General features: G+C 45.5%; 1 protein-coding gene across 3 annotated transcripts in view; it reads right to left on the bottom strand.

Moving 5' to 3' along the window:
• Positions 1-22,739, bottom strand: part of LOC135031020 (TATA-binding protein-associated factor 2N-like) — a 207,229-nt gene that overhangs the window by 15,817 nt on the left and 168,673 nt on the right. The window contains exons 8-12 of one of the 3 annotated variants that reach the window (XM_063953983.1): positions 16,368-16,399; positions 13,782-13,817; positions 13,585-13,691; positions 6,414-6,543; positions 6,180-6,287 (exon numbers count right to left, since the gene is read on the bottom strand). In XM_063953983.1, coding sequence (XP_063810053.1) covers positions 6,180-6,287; positions 6,414-6,543; positions 13,585-13,691; positions 13,782-13,817; positions 16,368-16,399 — 413 coding nt within the window. Of the gene's footprint in view, positions 1-6,179; positions 6,288-6,413; positions 6,544-13,584; positions 13,692-13,781; positions 13,818-16,367; positions 16,403-22,739 lie in introns of all 3 variants that reach the window. The other 2 variants (XM_063953981.1, XM_063953982.1) reach the window with 2 other exon arrangements.

The raw sequence follows: 22,739 nt of genomic DNA, 5'->3' as shown, positions 1-22,739 counted from the left end.
CGTAGGAAACAGCACTGAATATTTAAATTTAGAACACTCCACCCCTCCATATCCCCGAGTACCTCAGTGTTTTTTACTGAGCCGAACAGGAACTATAGAGAGGTTGACAATGGAGTATTACATATAACATAAGACAATAACGAAGTTGACACAACGTTACTGACAACTAAACAGTTGACACCATAACCAGCACTTGATAATTTGAACCAGTCGGTGAGAGTGTGTTACCATAAGATCCTCAGAACTCACCACAAACTAGGTAAAACTGCTCTGGGTGGGCGTCCAGTGCCCCCTATGGATTCAAAGAAAAGGATTTACCTGGTAAGTACCAAAATCCTATTTTCTTTTTCATCCACTAGGGGTCACTGGAGTACTCTTGGGACGTACCAAAGCTTCCCCCGTGGGCAGGAGAGCTGTTTGGCACCTGTAACACTAGGCGGCCAAAGCTAGATGCTGATGCCGCAAACGTATCAAACTTGTAAAAGCGCACAAACGTGTGCACTGAAGACCATGTAGCCGCACGGCAAAGCTGCGTCGTAGAAGCTCCCCGACCAGCTGCCCATGAAGTTCCCACAGAACGTGTGGAATGAGCGGTTACTGATGTAGGCGGCTGTAACCTAGCATGAAGGTAAGCCTGACGTATGGTCAGTTTTATCCATCTGGATAAGGTTTGTTTAGACGCTGGCCAACCCATCTTGGCAGCATCATAGAGAACAAACAACGTATCCGTCTTACGAACTGAAGACGTTCGGGATACATAAATGCGTAATGCGCGTACCACATCCAGAGTTCCAGAATGTGCTGTCAACACAGGAACTACTATTGGTTGATTGATGTGAAAAGATGACACTACCTTTGGTAAGAAAGCGGGATTCGTCCGAAGTTCCGCTCGGTCATCATGAAACACCAAATACGGTGGCTTGCATGACAAGGCACCCAAATCAAACACGCCTTGCCGAAGCTAAGGCTAGAAGAAAAATTGTTTTCCAAGTGAGAAACTTTATATCCACTTGCTGTAAGGTTTCAAAATATGAAGACTAAGAAATCTAAAACCAGATTCAAGTCCCATGGCGCTGTAGGTGGAATGAATGGAGGCTGAACTCTGAGGACACCTTGGAAAAAAGTGTGTATAGACGGCAATAGAGCCAATCGTCTTTGAAAGTAAATTGACAAAGCAGATACCTGCACCTTTAGTGTAGATAAACGCAGTCCTCCATCTAACCCCGTCTGTAGAAATAACAAAAGGCGGGATAACTTGAAAGAGGATGTCGGAAACTTCGGAGCTTCACACCAACCTATATAGGCACGCCATATTCTGTAATAATGAGCTGCCGTAACCGGCTTCCTAGCTCGTAACATGGTTGGTATAACCAATTCTGGAATGCCATCTCTTCTTGAGAGCGGTCTCAACAGCCACCCCGTCAAACGCAGCCGCGCTAAATTGGGGTAAAGGAATGGACCCTGTTGTAACAGGTCTGGACGTAGTGGGAGCGGCCAAGGATCGTCTGCGAGTAGTCCTCGGAGATCCGAGAACCAAGCTCTCCGAGGCCAATGAGGCGCCACTAGTATGACTGTGACAGACTCTCTTTTGATCCGTTTTAGCAACGGAAACGGTGGAAACAGATACACAAGACTGTACGGCCACGCGACGGTGAGAGCATCCACCGCCACTGCCTTTGGATCTCTTGTTCTGGACACATACTGGAGCGTTTGGTGATTGTGTCGAGACGCCATCAGGTCCACCTGAGGATAACCCCATCGCTGAACCAACATGTGAAACACTTCTGGATTTAATGCCCATTCTCCTGGATGAAAATCCCGACGACAGATAATCCGCTTCCCAGTTGTCCACTCCCGGAATGAACACGGCCGACAATATCACCTGGTGGTATTCCGCCCAATTGAGGATTCGAGCTACCTCCCGCATTGCCATGCGGCTTCTCGTTCCTCCTTGGTTGTTGATGTATGCGACCGTCGCATTGTCTGACTGCACTTGGACAGTCTGAGAGCGAAGCATGTGCACCGCTTGTCGTAGCGCATTGTAAATTGCGCGGAGTTCCAGGACATTTATAGACCGCAATCTTTCGTGATCCGCCCAGAGACCCTGGAGCTGACAATTTTGAACTACCGCTCCGCAACCTCCGAGACTGGCGTCCGTCGTTAGAATTATCCAATTCCAGCCTCCGAACAGTCTCTCTGCGGTTAAATTGTGTTCCTAGAGCCACCAGAGCAGAGACACTCTTGCCCTTGGCGACAACCTCACCCTGTGGTGAATCTGCAGATGCGAGCCCGACCACTGGGCGAGCACATTCAGTTGAAATGGACGTGAGTGAAATCTTCCGAACTGAAGCGCTTCGAAAGCTGCCACCATTGTGCCTAAGAGGCGAATGCACAAGTGTACAGACACTGTGCGTGGCTTGAGCACTAATTGTACTAGATGGCGTAGAATCTGTACTGTCTGTTGTGGTAGGTAAATTCTTTGATTGACCGTATCGAGAATCATACCTAGGAATTGAAGGCGTTGAGACGGAATTAGATGCGATTTCTTGAAGTTGACAATCCAACCGTGGTGAACCAGTATATTGTACGTTAGCAGCGCATGTTGGAGAAGCATCTGTTGAGACGGTGCTTTGATGAGCAGATCGTCTAAATACGGAACTATTGTCACTCCCAGGGATCTGAGATGAGCCATCACCAACATCACTTTGGTGAATACCCGAGGCGCTGATGATAGGCCAAACGGTAGAGCCTGAAACTGGTAATGGTTCTGGCGTATTGCAAACCGCAAGAATTTCTGATGAGGCTGCCAAATCGGAATGTGTAAGTACGCATCCTTGAGATCTAGCGCAATCATAAATTCCTTTGGCTCTAAACCCGCAATCACGGAACGCAGAGACATCTTGAATCTGTAGTAAGTTACGTACTGATTGAGACCCTTTAAGTTCAATATTGGTCTGACTGAGCCATCCGGCTTCGGTACCAGAAACAGACTGGAATAATAACCCTGACCCTGTTGATGTACAGGGACCGGAATCAAAACTGCTGAATCCAGTAGGGACTGCATGGCAATTTGCAGAACCGCCCTCTTGTCGTCCGACAGAGGCAATCCTGTCTTGAAAAACCGCAGAGGCGGAAAACAGTCGAACTCTATTTTGTAACCTTTTAACACTAAATTGCGGATCCACCCATCCGCGGATGTGTGGAACCACGCCAAATGGAACGTCTGAAGGCGTGCTCCCACAATCGGATAACCGAGATGGGCTGGTAGCCCGTCATGCCACTGGTTTGTCGGTAGCCTTAGCGTCCTGGCAACTTGTGTTGGTTTGTTGGAAACCACGACCACGTCTAGCAGGCGTGGCTGTTCCTTTGCCACGTCCTCGAAAGGACGGAGGTCTAAAGGATTTGAACGAAGGTCCAGCGTACCTCCTTCTTGATACCGGTGGAGGCAATGGTAAGAAAATAGACTTACCTCCCGTAGCCTCAGCAATCCATGCGTCCAATTCAGGACCAAACAACTTCTTGCCATCGTAAGGCAACGCCTCTATACCTCGTTTGACCTCTGCCTCCGCTTGATAAGCACGCAGCCAGAGTGCTCGTCGTGCCGTAACTAGCGACGATGAAATACGAGAAGTGAGCTGACAGACGTCAGTAGACGCTGTACAGAGATACTCTGCAGCCTCACACATTTGATTTGCAAGAAGTATCAGATTTTCATCATGTAAAGCAGATTTGAGTTCTGTAATCCATATTATGAGCGCCTTAGTGACCCAGATGCCAACCAATCCAGGTCTCAGCATCACTCCTGCTGCTACATACATGGACTTTAGCATAGTTTCTATCTTGCGATCTGAAGGGTCTTTCAGCGTAGTAGCCGCTGGCACTGGTATGGTTAATTTCTTGGTAAGCTTCGACACTGACGAATCAACTATTGGTGGATTCTCCCATGTACATGTTACCGAGTCTGGAAACGGGTAACTAGACTTAAATCTGCGAGGTATAGAAAACCGTTTATCTGGATTCTGTCGTGTTTCTACTAACATCTAGTTAAGAGATTCCGGGACAGGAAAACTTATTGGAGTTCTTTGTCGTTTAGTAAATACGACCTGATCATTTGTGAGAGGCTCCTCAGTTTCAGTAAACCTCAGAGACTGACCACCGCTCTGATGAGATTATCAATGCCGGAGCTGTTAAAATCCTCACTATCTGACTCCACTTCGCCCTCCTCACCCTCATCTTGTTCCGTGAGGTCTGGCATGGAATCGTCAGAATGCAACATAGCAGAAACTGGAAAATCATAAGACATATGAAATTTATCCCGTTTACCCAAAATGGATTTGGACCTTTCGCAAGGCTGAGACGCCTCCGGTAGTTCTGGCGGTCTCACCCTAGACTCAGATCTTGCCGTTTCCCGCTCTTGTCGAGCGGCGGCCAATTCTGATTGCAACCCAGCCAGTACATTGGCTAGCATTTCCCAAGGAGGGTTCGGTGAGGAAATTGGCTGTAAAACTGGAGCAGAAATTGTATTCTGAACCGAATCCACAAAACATACTGTACATGTGGTAGATCCATCCGGTAACACACTGCTACAGACTTTGCAATTATGCTTTTTAGTTTTTGCTGGTGCCTTACTCATTATGGCGACAGACAATACAATATACAAAACCAGACACTTGCACGACTCAGTAAAATAGTAGTAAGGTGTACATATATATATATATATATATATATGTATATATGTATATATATATATATATATATATATATATATATATATATATATATATATATATATATATATATATATATATATCTATATCTATATCTATCTATCTGGCCAAGTGCAGTACACGTGGCCAGTACTATGAAATGTGATCCCAAATTCCCTCTAACACCCCTGCGCCTCCGGTGGAGTAGAGATGTAGTACTGGAACGTTCTGGAATCACAGCAGGAAGACACAGGAAGCATGGTTAAAATGGCTGCCATGCTCTCACATATAATCACAGTGCATGAAATCCTGTGTAAATACCCCTGCAGCCTAGCATCTGCTGTTGCAGGTTTATCTTACTGTATTGCCCCCTAATTATGCACCCTTTCCCCCCTGTATGCTTTCAGACACAGAGCGGCGGCCAGCGCAGCGTGTGGAGCCGCATCTCCCAGTGACCGTTAGAGACAGAGCGGGGATCGTGAAGCGCTGTGTATCGAGCGCTGTGAGCAGCGGGAGTACAGCGGTGGGGGCCGGAGCAGCGTGAGCAGAGCAGCGGCCGGAACAGTGTGAGCGGGCAGAGTAGCGGCGGCGGCCGGAGCAGTGTGAGCGGCAGAGCAGCGGCCAGAGCCGTGTGAGGGGGCAGAGCAGCGGCCGGGCGTCTGCATAGGATCCTGCATAACAATGTCCCCACACCTCGGGGCGGTAGCGGGAGCTGACCGCCCCGTACACATACCTGCACTCCTGTTTGTAATGAGGCTCTGATGGGGCTTCTGTACAAGCGCCGGCCAGCCTGAGCAGGAGATCTGTGATTGGCTGTGAGGGAGCTCATTCAGTGAGGACCGACACGCCACTGCTGCTTCAGCAGCTTGCACAATCCCTGACCCTGCCTTTTGGAAGGGGGAAAGGGATGTATATAAAATAGAAAAATATTCCACAAAAAAAATTATTCAAAGTAATTGTGGACTCGGCCACAGAGCTGTTACTACTTCGAGCACAGAAAAAACACTGAGGTACTCGGGGATATGGAGGGGTGGAGTGTTCTAAATTTAAAGATTCAGTGCTGTTTCCTACGGAAGCCGTCCATATCCCAAGAGTACTCCAGTGACCCCTAGTGGATGAAAAAGAAACACTAATCTATTGAATCTACTAGTGGTGAAGGAGAAGTCCCTATAAACCACTGTCTTCTACCTTGCTATACTAATTTAACTTTGGTATCCCGAGCATATTACACTATGTGATGTTTTATTTATTTTTATATTGAGAATATCCTCTTCTGGAACATTTATGGACTGAAGGTACTGTTCGTGAAGATTGAGAAGTTCTTTGCATCTTCGAAAACATCTGGATAAAAGGACTTTAATCTAAGTATTGTACATTTAACTTCTGTTTATAGTGAGCGCGAAATCATTTAACTGTGCTCCCATTGTCTACTATTGGATAAACAAATATTGTAAGACACCACCCAATACTTACCACCACCACCACCACCACCACGTCTTGGCACGGAGCTACCTCCTTTAAGAAATTCAGGCCTCCGAGTAGCAAAGGAAACTTTTATAACATTACCCATAAATTCTTTTCCTACAAAAAAAAACAAGGACCTTTAACACCACTTGTAGATTCTCATTGAGCAGTATATAATTGCCATTTTTTTCCGTCATGCAGGACCTGAAGGCTAGAATACTTTAACAATAAATGTTTTTTTACCATCAAACCAAGCAATGGCTGCTTTGGCTGAAGGAGGATCGTCAAAGGATACTGTAGCTTCTCCTTTAGACTTGCCAGATTCTTTGTCTGTGTAAATGTTTATCATTGGTTTGCCAATCTTCTTGTTAATCTGCAAGAACATTTTATTAAGTGAAAACACTTCTTGTGAACATCCACAACGAATCAATAACAAGCTCTTAAAGAGGAAACCTTAGTGCAGAGGTTCTCGAACGTGGTCCTCAAGGCACCCCAACGGTCCAGGATTTATATATATCCATGGCTCAGCACAGATGGTTAGATCAATTTAACAGAGTTGCTAATTAAGAGACCTGTGGCCAAGCATGGATAAACTTAAAACCTGAACCGTTGGGGTGCCATGAGTACTGCATTTAAGAAATTCTGCCTTAGTGAAACCACATTTTGCTCTGCAGATATTTCTTCAGAAGTAAAGAATCGGCCGGATGTCTGGAGATATACAGAAATGGAAAAAAATAAGAATTTACTCACCGGTAATTCTATTTCTCGTAGTATGTAGTGGATGCTGGGACTCCGTAAGAACCATGGGGAATAGACGGGCTCCGCAGGAGACTGGGCACACTAAAAGAAAGATTTGGTACTACCTGGTGTGCACTGGCTCCTCCCTCTATGCCCCTCCTCCAGACCCCAGTTAGGATACTGTGCCCGGAAGAGCTGACACAATAAGGAAGGATTTTGAATCCCGGGTAAGACTCATACCAGCCACACCGTACAACTCGTGATATTTAACCCAGTTAACAGTATGAAATACAACTGAGCCTCTCAACAGATGGCTCAACAATAACCCTTTAGTTAGGCAATAACTATATACAAGTATTGCAGACAATCTGCACTTGGGATGGGCGCCCAGCATCCACTACGGACTACGAGAAATAGAATTACCGGTGAGTAAATTCTTATTTTCTCTGATGTCCTAGTGGATGCTGGGGACTCCGTAAGGACCATGGGGATTATACCAAAGCCCCCAAACGGGCAGGAGAGTGCGGATGACTCTGCAGCACCGAATGAGAGAACTCAATGTCCTCCTCAGCCAGGGTATCAAATTTGTAGAATTTTGCAAACGTGTTTGCCCCTGACCAAGTAGCAGCTCGGCAAAGTTGTAAAGCCGAGACCCCTCGGGCAGCCGCCCAAGATGAGCCCACCTTCCTCGTGGAATGGGCTTTCACTGATTTAGGATGCGGCAGTCCAGCCGCAGAATGCGCCAGCTGAATTGTGCTACAAATCCAGCGAGCAATAGTCTGCTTAGAAGCAGGAGCACCTATTTTGTTGGGTGCATACAGGATAAAAAGCGAGTCAGTTTTCCTGACTCCAGCCGTCCTGGAAACATAAATTTTCAAGGCCATGACTACGTCCAGTAACTTGGAATCCTCCAAGTCCTTAGTAGCTGCAGGCACCACAATAGGTTGGTTCAAGTGAAAAGCTGATACCACCTTAGGGAGAAACTGGGGACGAATCCTCAATTCTGCCCTATCCATATGGAAAATCAGATAAGGGCTTTTACATGACAAAGCCGCCAATTCTGACACACGCCTGGCCGAAGCCAAGGCCAATAACATGACCACTTTCCACGTGAGATATTTGAGATCCACGGTTGTAAGTGGTTCAAACAAATGTGATTTTAGGAAACTCAACACCACATTGAGATCCCAAGGTGCCACAGGAGGCACAAAAGGGGGCTGAATATGAAGCACTCCCTTTACAAAAGTCTGAACTTCAGGCAGTGAAGCCAGTTCTTTCTGGAAGAAAATCGACAGAGCCGAAATCTGGACCTTAATGGAACCCAATTTTAGGCCCATAGTCACTCCTGACTGTAGGAAGTGCAGAAAACGACCCAGCTGAAATTCCTCTGTAGGGGCCTTCCTGGCCTCACACCACGCAACATATTTTCGCCAAATGCGGTGATAATGGTTTGCGGTTACTTCTTTCCTGGCTTTTATCAGCGTAGGAATGACTTCCTCCGGAATGCCCTTTTCCTTTAGGATCCGGAATTCAACCGCCATGCCGTCAAACGCAGCCGCGGTAAGTCTTGGAACAGACAGGGCCCCTGCTGTAGCAGATCCTGTCTGAGCGGTAGAGGCCATGGGTCCTCTGATAACATTTCTTGAAGTTCCGGGTACCAAGCTCTTCTTGGCCAATCCGGAACCACGAGTATCGTTCTTACTCCTCGCCTTCTTATTATTCTCAGTACCTTTGGTATGAGGGGCAGAGGAGGGAACACATAGACCGACTGGTACACCCACGGTGTCACTAGAGCGTCCACAGCTATCGCCTGAGGGTCCCTTGACCTGGCGCAATATCTCTTTAGCTTCTTGTTGAGGCGGGACGCCATCATGTCCACCTGTGGCCTTTCCCAGCGGTTTACCAACAGTAGGAAGACTTCTGGATGAAGTCCCCACTCTCCCGGGTGTAGTCGTGTCTGCTGAGGAAGTCTGCTTCCCAGTTGTCCACTCCCGGAATGAACACTGCTGACAGTGCTAGTACGTGATTTTCCGCCCATCGGAGAATCCTTGTGGCTTCTGCCATGGCCACCCTGCTTCTTGTGCCGCCCTGTTGGTTTACATGGGCGACTGCCGTGATGTTGTCTGATTGGATCAAAACCGGCTGGTTTTGAAGCAGGGGCCTTGCCTGACTTAGGGCATTGTAAATGGCCCTCAGTTCCAGAATGTTTATGTGTAGGGACGACTCCTGACTTGACCAAAGTCCCTGGAAGTTTCTTCCCTGTGTGACTGCGCCCCAGCCCCGAAGGCTGGCATCCGTGGTCACCAGGACCCAGTCCTGTATGCCGAATCTGCGGCCCACTAGAAGATGAGCAGTCTGCAGCCACCACAGTAGAGACACCCTGGTCCTTGGAGACAGGGTTATCAGTTGATGCATCTGAAGATGCGATCCCGACCACTTGTCCAAGAGGTCCCACTGGAAGGTCCTTGCATGGAACCTGCCGAATGGAATTGCTTCGTACGAAGCCACCATTTTTCCCAGGACTCGAGTGCAGTGATGCACCGATACCCGTTTTGGTTTTAGGAGGTCTCTGACTAGAGAAGACAGCTCCTCGGCTTTCTCCTGCGGGAGAAACACTTTTTTCTGTTCTGTGTCCAGAATCATCCCCAGGAACAGTAAGCGTGTGGAAGGAACCAGTTGTGACTTTGGAATGTTTAGAATCCAGCCATGCCTTTGTAGCACTTCCCGAGATAGTGCTACTCCGACCAGTAACTGGCTCCCTGGACCTCGCCTTTATTAGGAGATCGTCCAAGTACGGGATAATTAAAACTCCCTTTTTTCGAAGGAGTATCATCATTTCTGCCATTACCTTGGTAAACACCCTCGGTGCCGTGGACAGTCCAAACGGTAGTGTCTGGAATTGGTAATGGCAATCCTGTACCACAAATCTGAGGTACTCCTGGTGAGGAAGGTAAATTGGGACATGCAGGTAAGCATCCTTGATGTCCAGAGATACCATGTAATCCCCCTCGTCCAGGCTTGCAATAACCGCCCTGAGCAATTCCATCTTGAACTTGAATCTTTTTATGTATGTGTTCAAGGATTTCAAATTTAAAATGGGTCTCACCGAACCGTCCGGTTTCAGTACCACAGTGTGGAATAGTAACCCCGTCCTTGTTGAAGTAGGGGTACTTTGACTATCACCTGCTGGGAATACAGCTTGTGAATTGCCTCTAGTACAGCCTCCCTGCCCGAGGGAGTTGTCGGTAAGGCGCCTCGAATTCCAGCTTGTACCCCTGAGATACTACTTGAAGGATCCAGGGATCCACCCATGAGCGAACCCACTGATCGCTGAAATTTTTGAGGCGGCCCCCCACCGTACCTGGCTCCGCCTGTGGAGCCCCACCGTCATGCGGCGGATTTGGAAGAAGCGGGGGAGGACTTTTGTTCCTGGGAACCTGCTGCGTGGTGCAGCTTTTTTTCCCTTCCTCTAGACAGAAAGGACCCGCCTTTTCCCCGCCTGTTTTTCTGGGGTCGAAAGGACTGTACCTGATAATACGGCGCTTTCTTAGGCTGTGAGGGGACATGGGGTAAAAATGCTGACTTCCCAGCTGTTGCTGTGGAAACAAGGTCTGAGAGACCATCCCAGAATAACTCCTCACCCTTATAAGGCAAAACTTCCATGTGCCTTTTAGAATCTGCATCCCCTGTCCACTGCCGAGTCCATAAGCCTCTCCTAGCAGAAATGGACAATGCACTTATTCTAGATGCCAGCCGGCAGATCTCCCTCTGTGCATCTCTCATGTACAAGACTGAGTCTTTTATATGCTCTACGGTTAGCAATATAGTGTCCCTGTCCAGGGTGTCAATATTTTCTGACAGGGAATCTGACCATGCAGCAGCAGCACTGCACATCCACGCTGAAGCAATAGCTGGTCTCAGTATAACACCAGTGTGTGTATATATAGACTTTAGGATAGCCTCCTGCTTTCTATCAGCAGGTTCCTTTAGGGCGGCCGTATCCGGAGACGGTAGTGCCACCTTTTTAGACAAACGTGTGAGCGCTTTATCCACCCTAGGGGGAGTTTCCCAACGTGACCTATCCTCTGGCGAGAAAGGGAACGCCATTAGTAATTTTTTTGAAATCACCAATTTCTTATCAGGGAAAGCCCACGCTTCTTCACACACTTCATTTAATTCTTCAGAGGGGGGATAAACTATTGGTAGTTTTTTCTCCCCAAACATAATACCCTTTTCTGAGGTACCTGGGTTTATATCAGAAAGGTGTAAAACCTCTTTCATTGCCTCAATCATGCCACGAATGGCCCTAGTGGACATTAAATTTGATTCGTCGTCGACACTGGTATCAGTATCCGTGTCGACATCTGTGTCTGCCATCTGAGGTAGTGGGCGTTTTAGAGCCCCTGATGGCCTTTGAATTGCCTGGGCAGGCACGGGCTGAGAAGCCGGCTGTCCCGCATTTGGCATGTCGTCAAATTTTTTATGTAAGGAGTCGACACTTGCACGTAATTCCTTCCATAAGTCCATCCACTCAGGTGTCTGCCCCGCAGGGGGTGACATCACATTTATAGGCATCTGCTCCGCCTCCACATAAGTCTCCTCATCAAACATGTCGACACAGCCGTACCGACACACCGCACACACAGGGAATGCTCTTAAAGGAGACAGGACCCCACAAAGGCCCTTTGGGGAGACAGAGAGAGTATGCCAGCACACACCAGAGCGCTATATAATGCAGGGACTAACTGAATTATGTCCCCTATAGCTGCTGTAATATTTACTGCGCCTCAAATCTGTGCCCCCCCCTCTCTTTTTTACCCTTTTCTGTAGTGTAGACTGCAGGGGAGAGTCAGGGAGCTTCCTTCCAGCGGAACTGTGAGGGAATAATGGCGCCAGTGTGCTGAGGGAGATGGCTCCGCCCCTTTTTCGGCTGACTTTTCTCCCGCTTTTTTCTGTATTCTGGCAGGGGTAATTACCACATATATAGCCTCTGGGGCTATATATTGTGGTTATTTTGCCAGCCAAGGTGATATTATTGCTGCTCAGGGCGCCCCCCCCCCCCCCCAGCGCCCTGCACCCTCAGTGACCGGAGTGTGAAGTGTGTATGAGGAGCAATGGCGCACAGCTGCAGTGCTGTGCGCTACCTTGGTGAAGACTGAAGTCTTCTGCCGCCGATTTTCCGGACCATCTTCTTGCTTCTGGCTCTGTAAGGGGGACGGCGGCGCGGCTCCGGGAACGAACACCAAGGACGGGTCCTGCGGTCGATCCCTCTGGAGCTAATGGTGTCCAGTAGCCTAAGAAGCCCAAGCTAGCTGCAAGCAGGTAGGTTCGCTTCTTCTCCCCTTAGTCCCTCGTTGCAGTGAGCCTGTTGCCAGCAGGTCTCACTGTAAAATAAAAAACCTAATATATATATACTTTCTTTCTAGGAGCTCAGGAGAGCCCCTAGTGTGCATCCAGCTCAGCCGGGCACAGAAATCTAACTGAGGTCTGGAGGAGGGGCATAGAGGGAGGAGCCAGTGCACACCAGGTTGTACCAAATCTTTCTTTTAGTGTGCCCAGTCTCCTGCGGAGCCCGTCTATTCCCCATGGTCCTTACGGAGTCCCCAGCATCCACTAGGACGTCAGAGGGGGAAAAAAAGTCTTAAAACAAAATTAGTGCAGTGCTTGGTGTTGGTGGAATTCCACATTTCTTGTAGATTGCGCTTCCTTACCATCCCTAGGCCTAACGCCAGCACCCTACCTACTTTAGATGCAACATAATTAACTATCTGAAACCATCTGCAGTTGCCATGCTAGTAGAACAGCCTTAGGAGACCCTACTATCCCCCGTCATAGGACCAAAGAGGGATGAATTGGGAAAAGTCTCATGACATCAACTAAACTGCAAAGAGGAGACAATGAGAAAAGCCTGGTGCATCCAGATAGTCAGGCACCCCAGAAACTTGACACCAACATCTGTTCCACCACATCAGATATGCACCCTTGGTAGCAGCAGCTGTGTGACACTTTGGGGTTATTCCACACAGGTTTCAGAAAATGCTGCCATGGGTATAAAGAACACCCCCCCCCCCCTTTCCCCCCAAAATCTTAGGCTATTTTTAATGGTTTATAAGTTATATGCCTTTAAAGCTGCAATTTTTTCTCACAAAAAAATTGCTATTAACGAACATATCAGAATTGGGAGTTTTCTTTATACCCATGGCAGCATTTATTACAACAAATTTCATTAAAATCTGAAACGGTCAGTCTGAAACCTGTTTTAATTGATGCAGAACCACCCTTGGACGGCTCCGCTCTGACCCTATTTAGCCAACAGTGGTTATAACTCACAAACTAAGGATCACTGTCATGGTAACCCCAATATTTTGCTAGTTTGGAATAGGAATCTGGTGAGGTAACTAGACTTGCATATCCTTTCTAGCCGTGTATTATAATCTTCAAATAATATGCTTTAACATGGTTCTCTTACATTAAGAAACTTCAGCATCTGACTGGTTGACTGCCCCATCCCCAAGCTTGAACACCAGTTTAAAAAAGGTGCATGTAGAGGAATTAATTGGCGAGTGAACTATGTAAATGGACAGGTCTCCTGCTAGGGGGAGAAACATGTTGGCAATAGTCTACCGGATGTGGTAGTGGTGATGTAACAATTAGAAAAATAAATAAATTGATTTACCTTTATTATACCAATCTGTTTGAAGTAGTCACCCACTTCATCTGCAGTTACATCTTCACCAAGACCTTGCACAAATATGGTGTTATTGTCAGAATTATCCTGATCTTCTAATAAACAAAACAAAAAAATCACTCAGTTTTCCAGACGTGATTAGGCAGGACCCATTTACCACTGAGACTTAGGTAAAGCTTTCTTACCATGGTCAGGTTTGCTTCCATCATCATCTCTAGATCCTGAAAAAGGAGAACAGAAAAATATGGGGAAGACAGTGGAAAGAAAGGGGTGGGGATGAAGAAAAGCAAAGACGTGCTCATGTACATTTTCTAAGCAACAAAAGCCCCACTGAAAACTCAAAGAAATCCCTGATGTAATTAAAAATCACCATAACACTATGCTGCCGATTGAATGGTTTTGTGCGCACTCCCTGCTGGGCATCTGCAGGAATGGACATCTAACAAAGCTATTGAATTGTTACTTCGATCAGACACACATTAGTTAAGGCGCCTTACAGCTCTAGGGTTAGTTGTGCAAATCTTCCAAGCCCATCTAAAGAGCTTGATTGGGCATCCACAGTCCAGGTTTGAGCGCGCGCAAAAATAATAAATATATATATATATATATATATATATATATATATATATATATATATATATATATATATATATATATATATATATATATATATATATATATATATATATATATAAAATATGGGACTGCAGCGGCTATTGGGCATCTGATCGGAGCAACAATTGAATAGCTCCAATAGACGCCTATTCCGATAGATACCCAGCAGGTGGCATGAACAATTGACTCTGCCCCTATATATAAAAAAAAAGCTGTAAATATAATTTGTTTACAATTCGTTTAAAAACAAAGGATAAAAAAAAAAAAGTCCCAGGTCCTAAAACTTTAATACGTAGATAAAAACAAAGTTCTATTTACACACATGCAAACAATACTATTCAACTCATTATAGAAAGAAACCAGTTTTCCAGAATACCAGTGTTTTCCATAATTTGTTACTTGATTAAGGACAATTGGAGCAATGTACAAAGTTCTCAATTGAATTTTACTCTGATTTTAAATGAGCCAATTTAGCATTTTAACTGGTTTTATTGAAACCATGACAGGTGTTCAATACATATCAGGGCTCTCTGTGCAGTTTGTAGATTCTCCTATTTATGTGCATCTCATCCCAACGTCCAAAAACATACTGGTAAATCAAGTGGCTTGTGACACAGATGTGAAAGATTAAATATACCCTGCTACAAGTCAGTGTTGCATAGAAGATATTGTGCCATCCTCTCCTATCCAATTGTTATGCTACAAGTTTAATCTACAGTGAACATCTCAAAAAAAAAAAAAAAAATCCCGGTAAAATTCTACTGGCCAGCAACAGTCAGTGGATAAATCCACTGTCCCAAAAACCATTAAAAAAATATATATACATTTTATGCCAATATAAAAGACAAAACACTTTTCTTTTGCACGGGACAACAGCAAACCGATATTTGCCAAATAAATGTTCATTAAGTCAACAATTAGGACTTCTTTACAGGTTTGCGCTTTTTTTTTTTTATTATCTCAATGTGCATACAGTATTTTACTAAACAGAACAGATGGGCAATTTAAGTGTAGAGAATATATTTCTCTTCCAGGTTGATTTGAATATTTTATTTATAAAAATGAAAAATAAGTACTCAATGGGGGGGCTGTGAGCTGCAATGAGAGTGTTTACGCATGAACGGAGCAGAAATTGAATTGCTGTCGGGAGCCATCTAGTGGCTGCTGGTGCATAAACTGAATTCCCCATTGTGTGTTGTGCATGCATTTCTCATCTGGCTTCCCAGTGTAGGGTCCATCCAAAGTACAGCAGAGATCTTTGACCTCTACTATCAGTACATAGGCACTTTCTCAAACACTGATCAGACCTTGAATGCAGATGTAGTATTTATAGAGCAGCCAGCACCCTAATGTGTGTACTGACAAATGTGTTTATTAGTCTGAAAATAGACTAAGGCCAATGGATTACAAAAGCATGCACAGTGTAAATATTCACATTGAACAGACTTAAGGCGCTGCAATTAGTGCTTCCAATTAAGCTGTCTTAGAAAGAGTTAATTGTATGTATTAGGCTCCAAAAATAACCCTCATCGTAAACTATAAGTTATGACTGTCAAAATCAGACGTAGCTGGAGGTAGATGGAATTGAGAAATGACATCTGACTGCATGTGGTCATTATCCAAATATACTGTGCTGATCCAGAGATTAGATGTTGTAGAGCCAGATCTCGTGTATGGGCACACATAATGAAATTAGCATTTGTGTAAGCTTTCCCTCCATTGCTGCTCTAGGCATCACAAGAGAAATATGAAGAAATGGGGTACACTGAGATGCAAGGGTATAATATGAAATAAATATCTGCTTCTAGATAGTTTTTCATTTAGTTTAAAACAGAATGGTACCTTAGGACAAATCAACTGTAAGGATAAGCTGACAGTAAGCAACATGTCTGCAGAGATCTCAGCAACAGTCACTTTATTTAAATAGTCAAAACACAAACCATGAGATAACCATGGATGAGAAGTCTGCAATATACATTGCTTGCAGTAAGTCTTCATAATCCTTACCCTAGATGCAGTTAGAACATTGACACTGGCCCTTGATGTATCTTTGCACACAGATATAAGAGCATGTGTTACTGGCCTGAAACAAGCTGTTGAGTCCTGTCCAATGCGACAGGATTTTCATGGAATCGATATAGGTTCTGGGCACTTACCACCAAAATTTTTGAAGCCACCTCGGTCGCCACTGCTGCGGAGGAAAAAGCGGAGACATGATTTTTTTGCCCCCCTTAACCACATAGGGTTGTTGAACTCAGAAAAGCCAAGCAGGTATCAAGACCAGTGAAGCTACCCTTTAAATCAAGCCCATGTATGGGAATCGAACTGAGTCTCTACAAATAATTAAAAATAATAATCTGCTTTTACGGACATGTTCAGGAAAAAAGTACATTTTTGACAATGTCCCTCTTCGCAAAACTATGCATGTCCTATGTTGGATGCTAGAACAGCCCAGGCTGCACCTCTTATTCAACCCATTGGTTAATGTAGGGTGACTATATGGAGCAACCCTGGCAGAGACAAGCTGACTACAGCTGGAGGTGTCCCTTGATTGGGATGCCAACAATTCTACCATTTGGAAGGGGGGAGAGGGTATATTGACAAAGATTTACGTTTGAGTAGGCATTAATACACTAAATTTGATAACTTAAGATGCCCATACACTGTGACTGGCATATCTGAGTCCTAGACCAAAGTGGCAAGGACCATAATATACAATATGGTCATACATGTAGAACCAAATAAGACCGATCTGGCTATCTAGCTCTTATGAGGCATAATTAGTGCTGTACTATAGCAGACTACAGTTATTTCGAACAGCATGTTTAGACAGTCCTGACTGCGCGTTGTTCTGTGCACACATGTTGTAGTTTGATGCCAATTAGGTCTTAAATTGGACTTGCACCAAGTATGGACACCTTTAGTAATTCTGGTTTTCCTACTGAGAGATGGAATGGTTTGTTATACACCAAATCAAACTCAAGAAGAAAAAAAAACACTAAATAGAAATTTCTTTAGTGGTCATTTACTGAGCAAAGATGAGCCAGAAACACAGTAATTTAAATATAGAAAGAAAGGGAGGTGGAGAGGGACACTCAGCGCACTTCTTTAATGCAGCAATTCCATGAAAAGGGTTTCTTTTTTAAATATAAAGGACAGTGGTTTACTGTAAGCTGCATACTGTTCTATTTTCCTTACCTTATGTTCAGCAAGCTGTTAACAGTTTACAGTCTGCAAAGTATCATGCAACTACAATGGCAACCAATCATAAATTATGTATTAAGCATCCCAATAATCCTATCCCCTTGTACTTGTATCTCTGCTATCACCTATATGAATGGGCACAGATTCAGACTTGGTGACACTCTCCTTGAGCTAAAATGCAAATTCATTACAGGCAACTTGCAGCAACAGATATTGCAAAAGGAAGACTGTAAAAACAGGGGTGCGTCAGCTTTAAATTAACCTTTGCCTCCTAAGTTCCAAACTTCTGACAGTGACTACACAGCATACTGCAAGCCTAATATAGTTACTATGGCTTCACAAAGAAGCATGAGTACATAAAAAGAAAAGTTTCCAGAAACTTCTAACAGAAGTTAGCAGACCTGACTTAAAAATACACCACCATAGAAGATGGGGCAAGAAGCCTGTCTCACCAATTAAAAAGCTTCTAGCAAGAATATTCAAAGCCCATTTACTACTCCGTTTTTCCATCTGTGCACATAAAGTTACTTGGCATTTTTTTTTTATCTAGCTAGTTAATTCTTTGGAGGACACAGGGACCCCAAACATACCACTACCTTTATGCACTTTACAGACGATACAACAATCCAGGTGCAAAATATTTATCTCTTACTAGAGAGTGAGTGCGTAACTACTTGACGTGGGACTAAACATGGGTAGTCAGCTGTTCTGTTTCTCTTGCTGCCTAATACAAAATCTGCAAAATGTCATTAGTAACTCCAGCAAAAGTCACATGTGGCGTGCCATATGAAAGTTTCATGAAAATTATCCATTAAACTAGTACATTTTCTTCACATTTTGAAGATTGCTAACAGTGTATTCAGTTTTACTGCCTCTCAAAGGTTAGCATGAATACAAGAACCACCCCCTCTGTCTACCAGAATATATTCTGTTTATATTAAGTACATCAAACTAAAACAATTACCGTAGCAGCCATCAACTTAATTTCTGCTCGATATCCCTTTATTCATCCAAGCTTTGGTTAACAAAGTTCACACCAACTAGCAGCGCTGTTCTGGTCTATACGCCAGCTCAATCCTAGCATTTTCAATAATGCTGGCCACACACTGAATAATAATTGTTCAGATCATCCAAAGAAACTACTGTTCTGAACTACTAGTGCTCAAGTGCATGGGCCTGGAATGCTAATCTTTCATTGCATGAAAATAGCTGAAAAGTAGCCAGGATGGTTTCATTACCAGTCATGCTCGATAGAAACAGCCACTGTTCAGCAGATTCCAGTCTGAGCAGTGTACGGAGTCAGAGTGATTATCAGACTATCAAGCCACCCTTCTTCCATTACTTTTCATTTTCTGCACAATTATGCACTCTAAGGCCATCTTAAGATACCGACATACATAGGCTGCCAACCACACTGATAGGACATGCTGCATTCAACCCCGATCGCAGCAGTTTACATTTATACTGTACACCAAGCATTTTTAACTGCAGAAAGAATAGCAGAGTTCTCTTGTACTTTCGAGTTTCTGCAATTCTAATGGATAGCCATGTTCCACAATGCCGCAGGACTAAGTAGCCTATAATCATAGTATGGCTGCACCTCAATGACTAGTGAAAATCAAGAAGTCCAGATAAAAAAAAAAAAAAAAAAAAACAACAAGTTAACTACAATGAAAGCACAAAAACAGAACAGTTTAGATATATAGGGGTATAATCAATAACTGTCGGAAGCTGCCGTCTTGTCGGAACGACGGCAGCTTCCGTCAGTTTTAGGTCGGAAGGGGTTCCAAACCATTCAATGCGGCTCAATTTTTATCGACAAGTCGGAAAATCCCGACTTGTCGGAAACCATGTGGATTGTCGGATTAGCTGCGGATCCACGTGTTCCGCTGCCAAATCCAACGGGTTTTGGCCATGATTCAGACAGTGTCAATCCGACTTTTTTTAAAGTCGGATTGCCATTGTCGGAACCAGGGACATGAGACGGGGGAGCAGGACTGGCGAGTAGTGGCAGCAGCACGGACGGCAGTTGCATCAGGACTACTGTACTGGGTAGGGAGTGTGTGTGCCCTCTCTGCCCGCTACACAAACAACTAGCTGCCGTGACAATCCTCCTCCCCTTCCCGCCCATACCGTTGTGCTGCTGGAGCTCGGAGAAGGGCTGCTCGATCCCCTGAAGGCCTCGGGAAGGACGATCTGCGAGGCGGGTGAGGTGTGACGCGTGCCGGACTTCGGTGGTCACGGTGCTGTGGAGGGCCCTGAAGCAGTTGCTGCTGTGCAACTGAACAAAGACGCCGGACACAGGTCTCCGGCTGTGTCAGCAGCGGCCTAGCTGTTGGAACGGCCAAATCCAACAGCCTACTGAATACCTACCTGTCGGAAAGGATCCGACAGGAATTGAATATACCCCATAAACTATATTCTATATTAAGGCGTTCCATCAGCAACATCAGTCTTAAATCACTACTTTAAGGTTTAGAACCAGCTTATGTAATTATTAACACAACCTGCAACGGAACAGATCTCAGAACACATGGGTTTATTTACTAAGCCTGGGAGAAAGTGGATGGAGATAAGTCATTTGCTCCCAACAGTAATATTTTTTTAAACCCCACCTGTAACATGGCAGTTATAAGCAAAAAAGTTACATACCTACGCGGTTTCACGGCTGCATTACTGCACTATTTTCAAGGATTTGGTTTCGTCTTAGGAAAGCAAAACAAAATCCCCAATAAGCACCAGCATCGTGTCTAATTGGATAGACCCGGACGGGTAAAACGAGTTTTATGGTAAGAACTTACCTTTGTCTGCGAGGTACACTGGGTTCCACAAGGATTGGACAATGTGGTGTAGAATAGGATCTTGATCCGAGGCACCAACAGGCTCAAAGCTTTGACTGTTCCCAGAATGCACAGCGCCGCCTCCTATATTACCCCGCCTCCCAGCACAGGAACTCAGTTTTTAGTTAACCAGCCCTATGCAGTAGCAGGAAAAAATAAGATTTAAACCTACCGGTAAATCTATTTCTCCTAGTCCGTAGAGGATGCTGGGGACTCCGTAAGGACCATGGGGTATAGACGGGCTCCGCAGGAGATAGGGCACCTAAAAAGAACTTTGACTATGGGTGTGCACTGGCTCCTCCCACTATGCCCCTCCTCCAGACCTCAGTTAGAGAACTGTGCCCAGAGGAGATGGACAATACAAGGCAGGATTTAGCAATCCAAGGGCAAGATTCATACCAGCCCACACCAATCATACCATGTAACCTGGAACATACATAACCAGTTAACAGTATGAACAAAACAACAGTAACGGTCCAAGACCGATGTCAACTGTAACATAACCCTTATGTAAGCAACAACTATATACAAGTCTTGCAGAGTTTCCGCACTGGGACGGGCGCCCAGCATCCTCTACGGACTAGGAGAAATAGATTAACAGGTAGGTTTAAAATCTTATTTTCTCTTACGGCCTAGAGGATGCTGGGGACTCCGTAAGGACCATGGGGTTTATACCAAAGCATCCAATCGAGCGGGAGAGTGCGTATGACTCTGCAGCACCGACTGAGCAAACGCTAGGTCCTCATCAGCCAGGGTATCAAACTTGTAGAATTTAGCAAAAGTGTTTGACCCCGACCAAGTCGCCGCTCGGCAAAGTTGTAAAGCCGAGACGCCTCAGGCAGCCGCCCAAGAAGAGCCCACCTTCCTAGTGGAATGGGCCTTAACCGAATTTGGTTCCGGCAATCCAGCCGTAGAGTGAGCCTGCTGAATCGTATTACAGATCCAGCGAGCAATAGTCTGCTTCGAAGCAGGAGCGCCAATCTTATTGGCCGCATACAGGATAAACAGAGCCTCTGTTTTCCTAACTCTAGCCGTCCTGGCTACATAAATTTTTAAGGCCCTGACTACGGTCCAGGGATCTGGAATCCTCCAGGTCACTTGTAGCCACAGGCACCACAATAGGTTGATTCATATGGAACGAAGAAACCACTTTAGGCAAAAATTGCGGACGTGTCCTCAATTCAGCTCGATCCACATGAAAAATCAAGTAGGGGCTCTTGTGTGACAAAGCCGCCAACCCTGACACTCGCCTTGCTGATGCTAAGGCCAACATGACCACCTTCCAGGTAAGAAATTTCAACTCAACCTTGTTAAGCGGTTCAAACCAGTGTGATTTTAGGAACTGCAACACCACGTTGAGGTCCCATGGTGCCACTGGAGGAACAAAAGGGGGCTAGATGTGCAGCACTCCCTTTACAAACGTCTGGACTTCTGGAAGAGAAGCCAATTCCTTCTGAAAGAAAATCGAGAGGGCCGAAATCTGTACCTTAACAGAGCCTAATTTCAGGCCCATATCCACTCCTGTCTGTAGGAAGTGGAGAAGACGACCCAGATGAAAATCTTCCGTAGGTGCATTCTTGGTCTCACACCAAGACACATACTTTCGCCAGATACGGTGATAATGTCAAACGTAACCGCGGTAAGTCTTGAAATACACAGGGTCCCTGCTGCAACAGGTCTTCCCTCAGAGGAAGAGGCCAGGGGTCTCCTGTGAGCATCTCTTGTAGATCCGAGTACCAAGCCCTTCGAGGCCAGTCTGGGACAACGAGTATCGTCTGTACTCTTCTTCGTCTTATGATCCTCAACACTTTCGTGATGAGAGGAAGAGGAGGAAACACATAGACCGATTTGAACACCCACGGTGTTACCAGAGAGTCCACTGCTATTGCCTGAGGGTCCCGAGACCTGGCGTAGTACCTCTGAAGTTTTTTGTTGAGACTTGACGCCATCATGTCTATTTCAGGAGTTCCCCAAAAACGTGTTACGTCTGCAAAGACTTCTTGATGAAGTCCCCACTCTCCTGGATGGAGATCGTGTCTGCTGAGGAAGTCTGCTTCCCAGTTGTCCACTCCCGGAATGAAGACAGCTGACAGAGCGCTTACATGATTTTCCGCCCAGCGAAGGATCCTTGTGGCTTCCGCCATCGCGACTCTGCTTTTTGTCCCACCTTGGCGGATCACATGAGCCACTGCTGTGACATTGTCCGATTGAATCAGAACCGGTAGGTTTCGAAGAAAATTCTCCGCTTGTCGAAGGCCGTTGTAAATGGCCCTGAGTTCCAACACACTGATGTGTAGACAGGACTCCTGGTCTGACCACAGACCCTGAAAATGTTTTCACTGTGTGACCGCTCCCCATCCTCGGAGGCTCGCGTCCGTGGTAACCAGGATCCAATCCTGAATTCCGAACCTGCGACCCTCCAGGAGGTGAGCACTTTGTAACCACCACAAGAGGGACATTCTGGTCCCTGGGGACAGAGTTATA

The sequence above is a fragment of the Pseudophryne corroboree genome, chromosome 2 (genome assembly GCF_028390025.1).
Source record: "Pseudophryne corroboree isolate aPseCor3 chromosome 2, aPseCor3.hap2, whole genome shotgun sequence".
Classification (NCBI taxonomy): Eukaryota; Metazoa; Chordata; class Amphibia; order Anura; family Myobatrachidae; genus Pseudophryne; species Pseudophryne corroboree.
The sequence above is the reverse complement of the archived record's forward strand: the minus strand, read 5'-3'. Positions and strand labels throughout refer to the sequence as shown.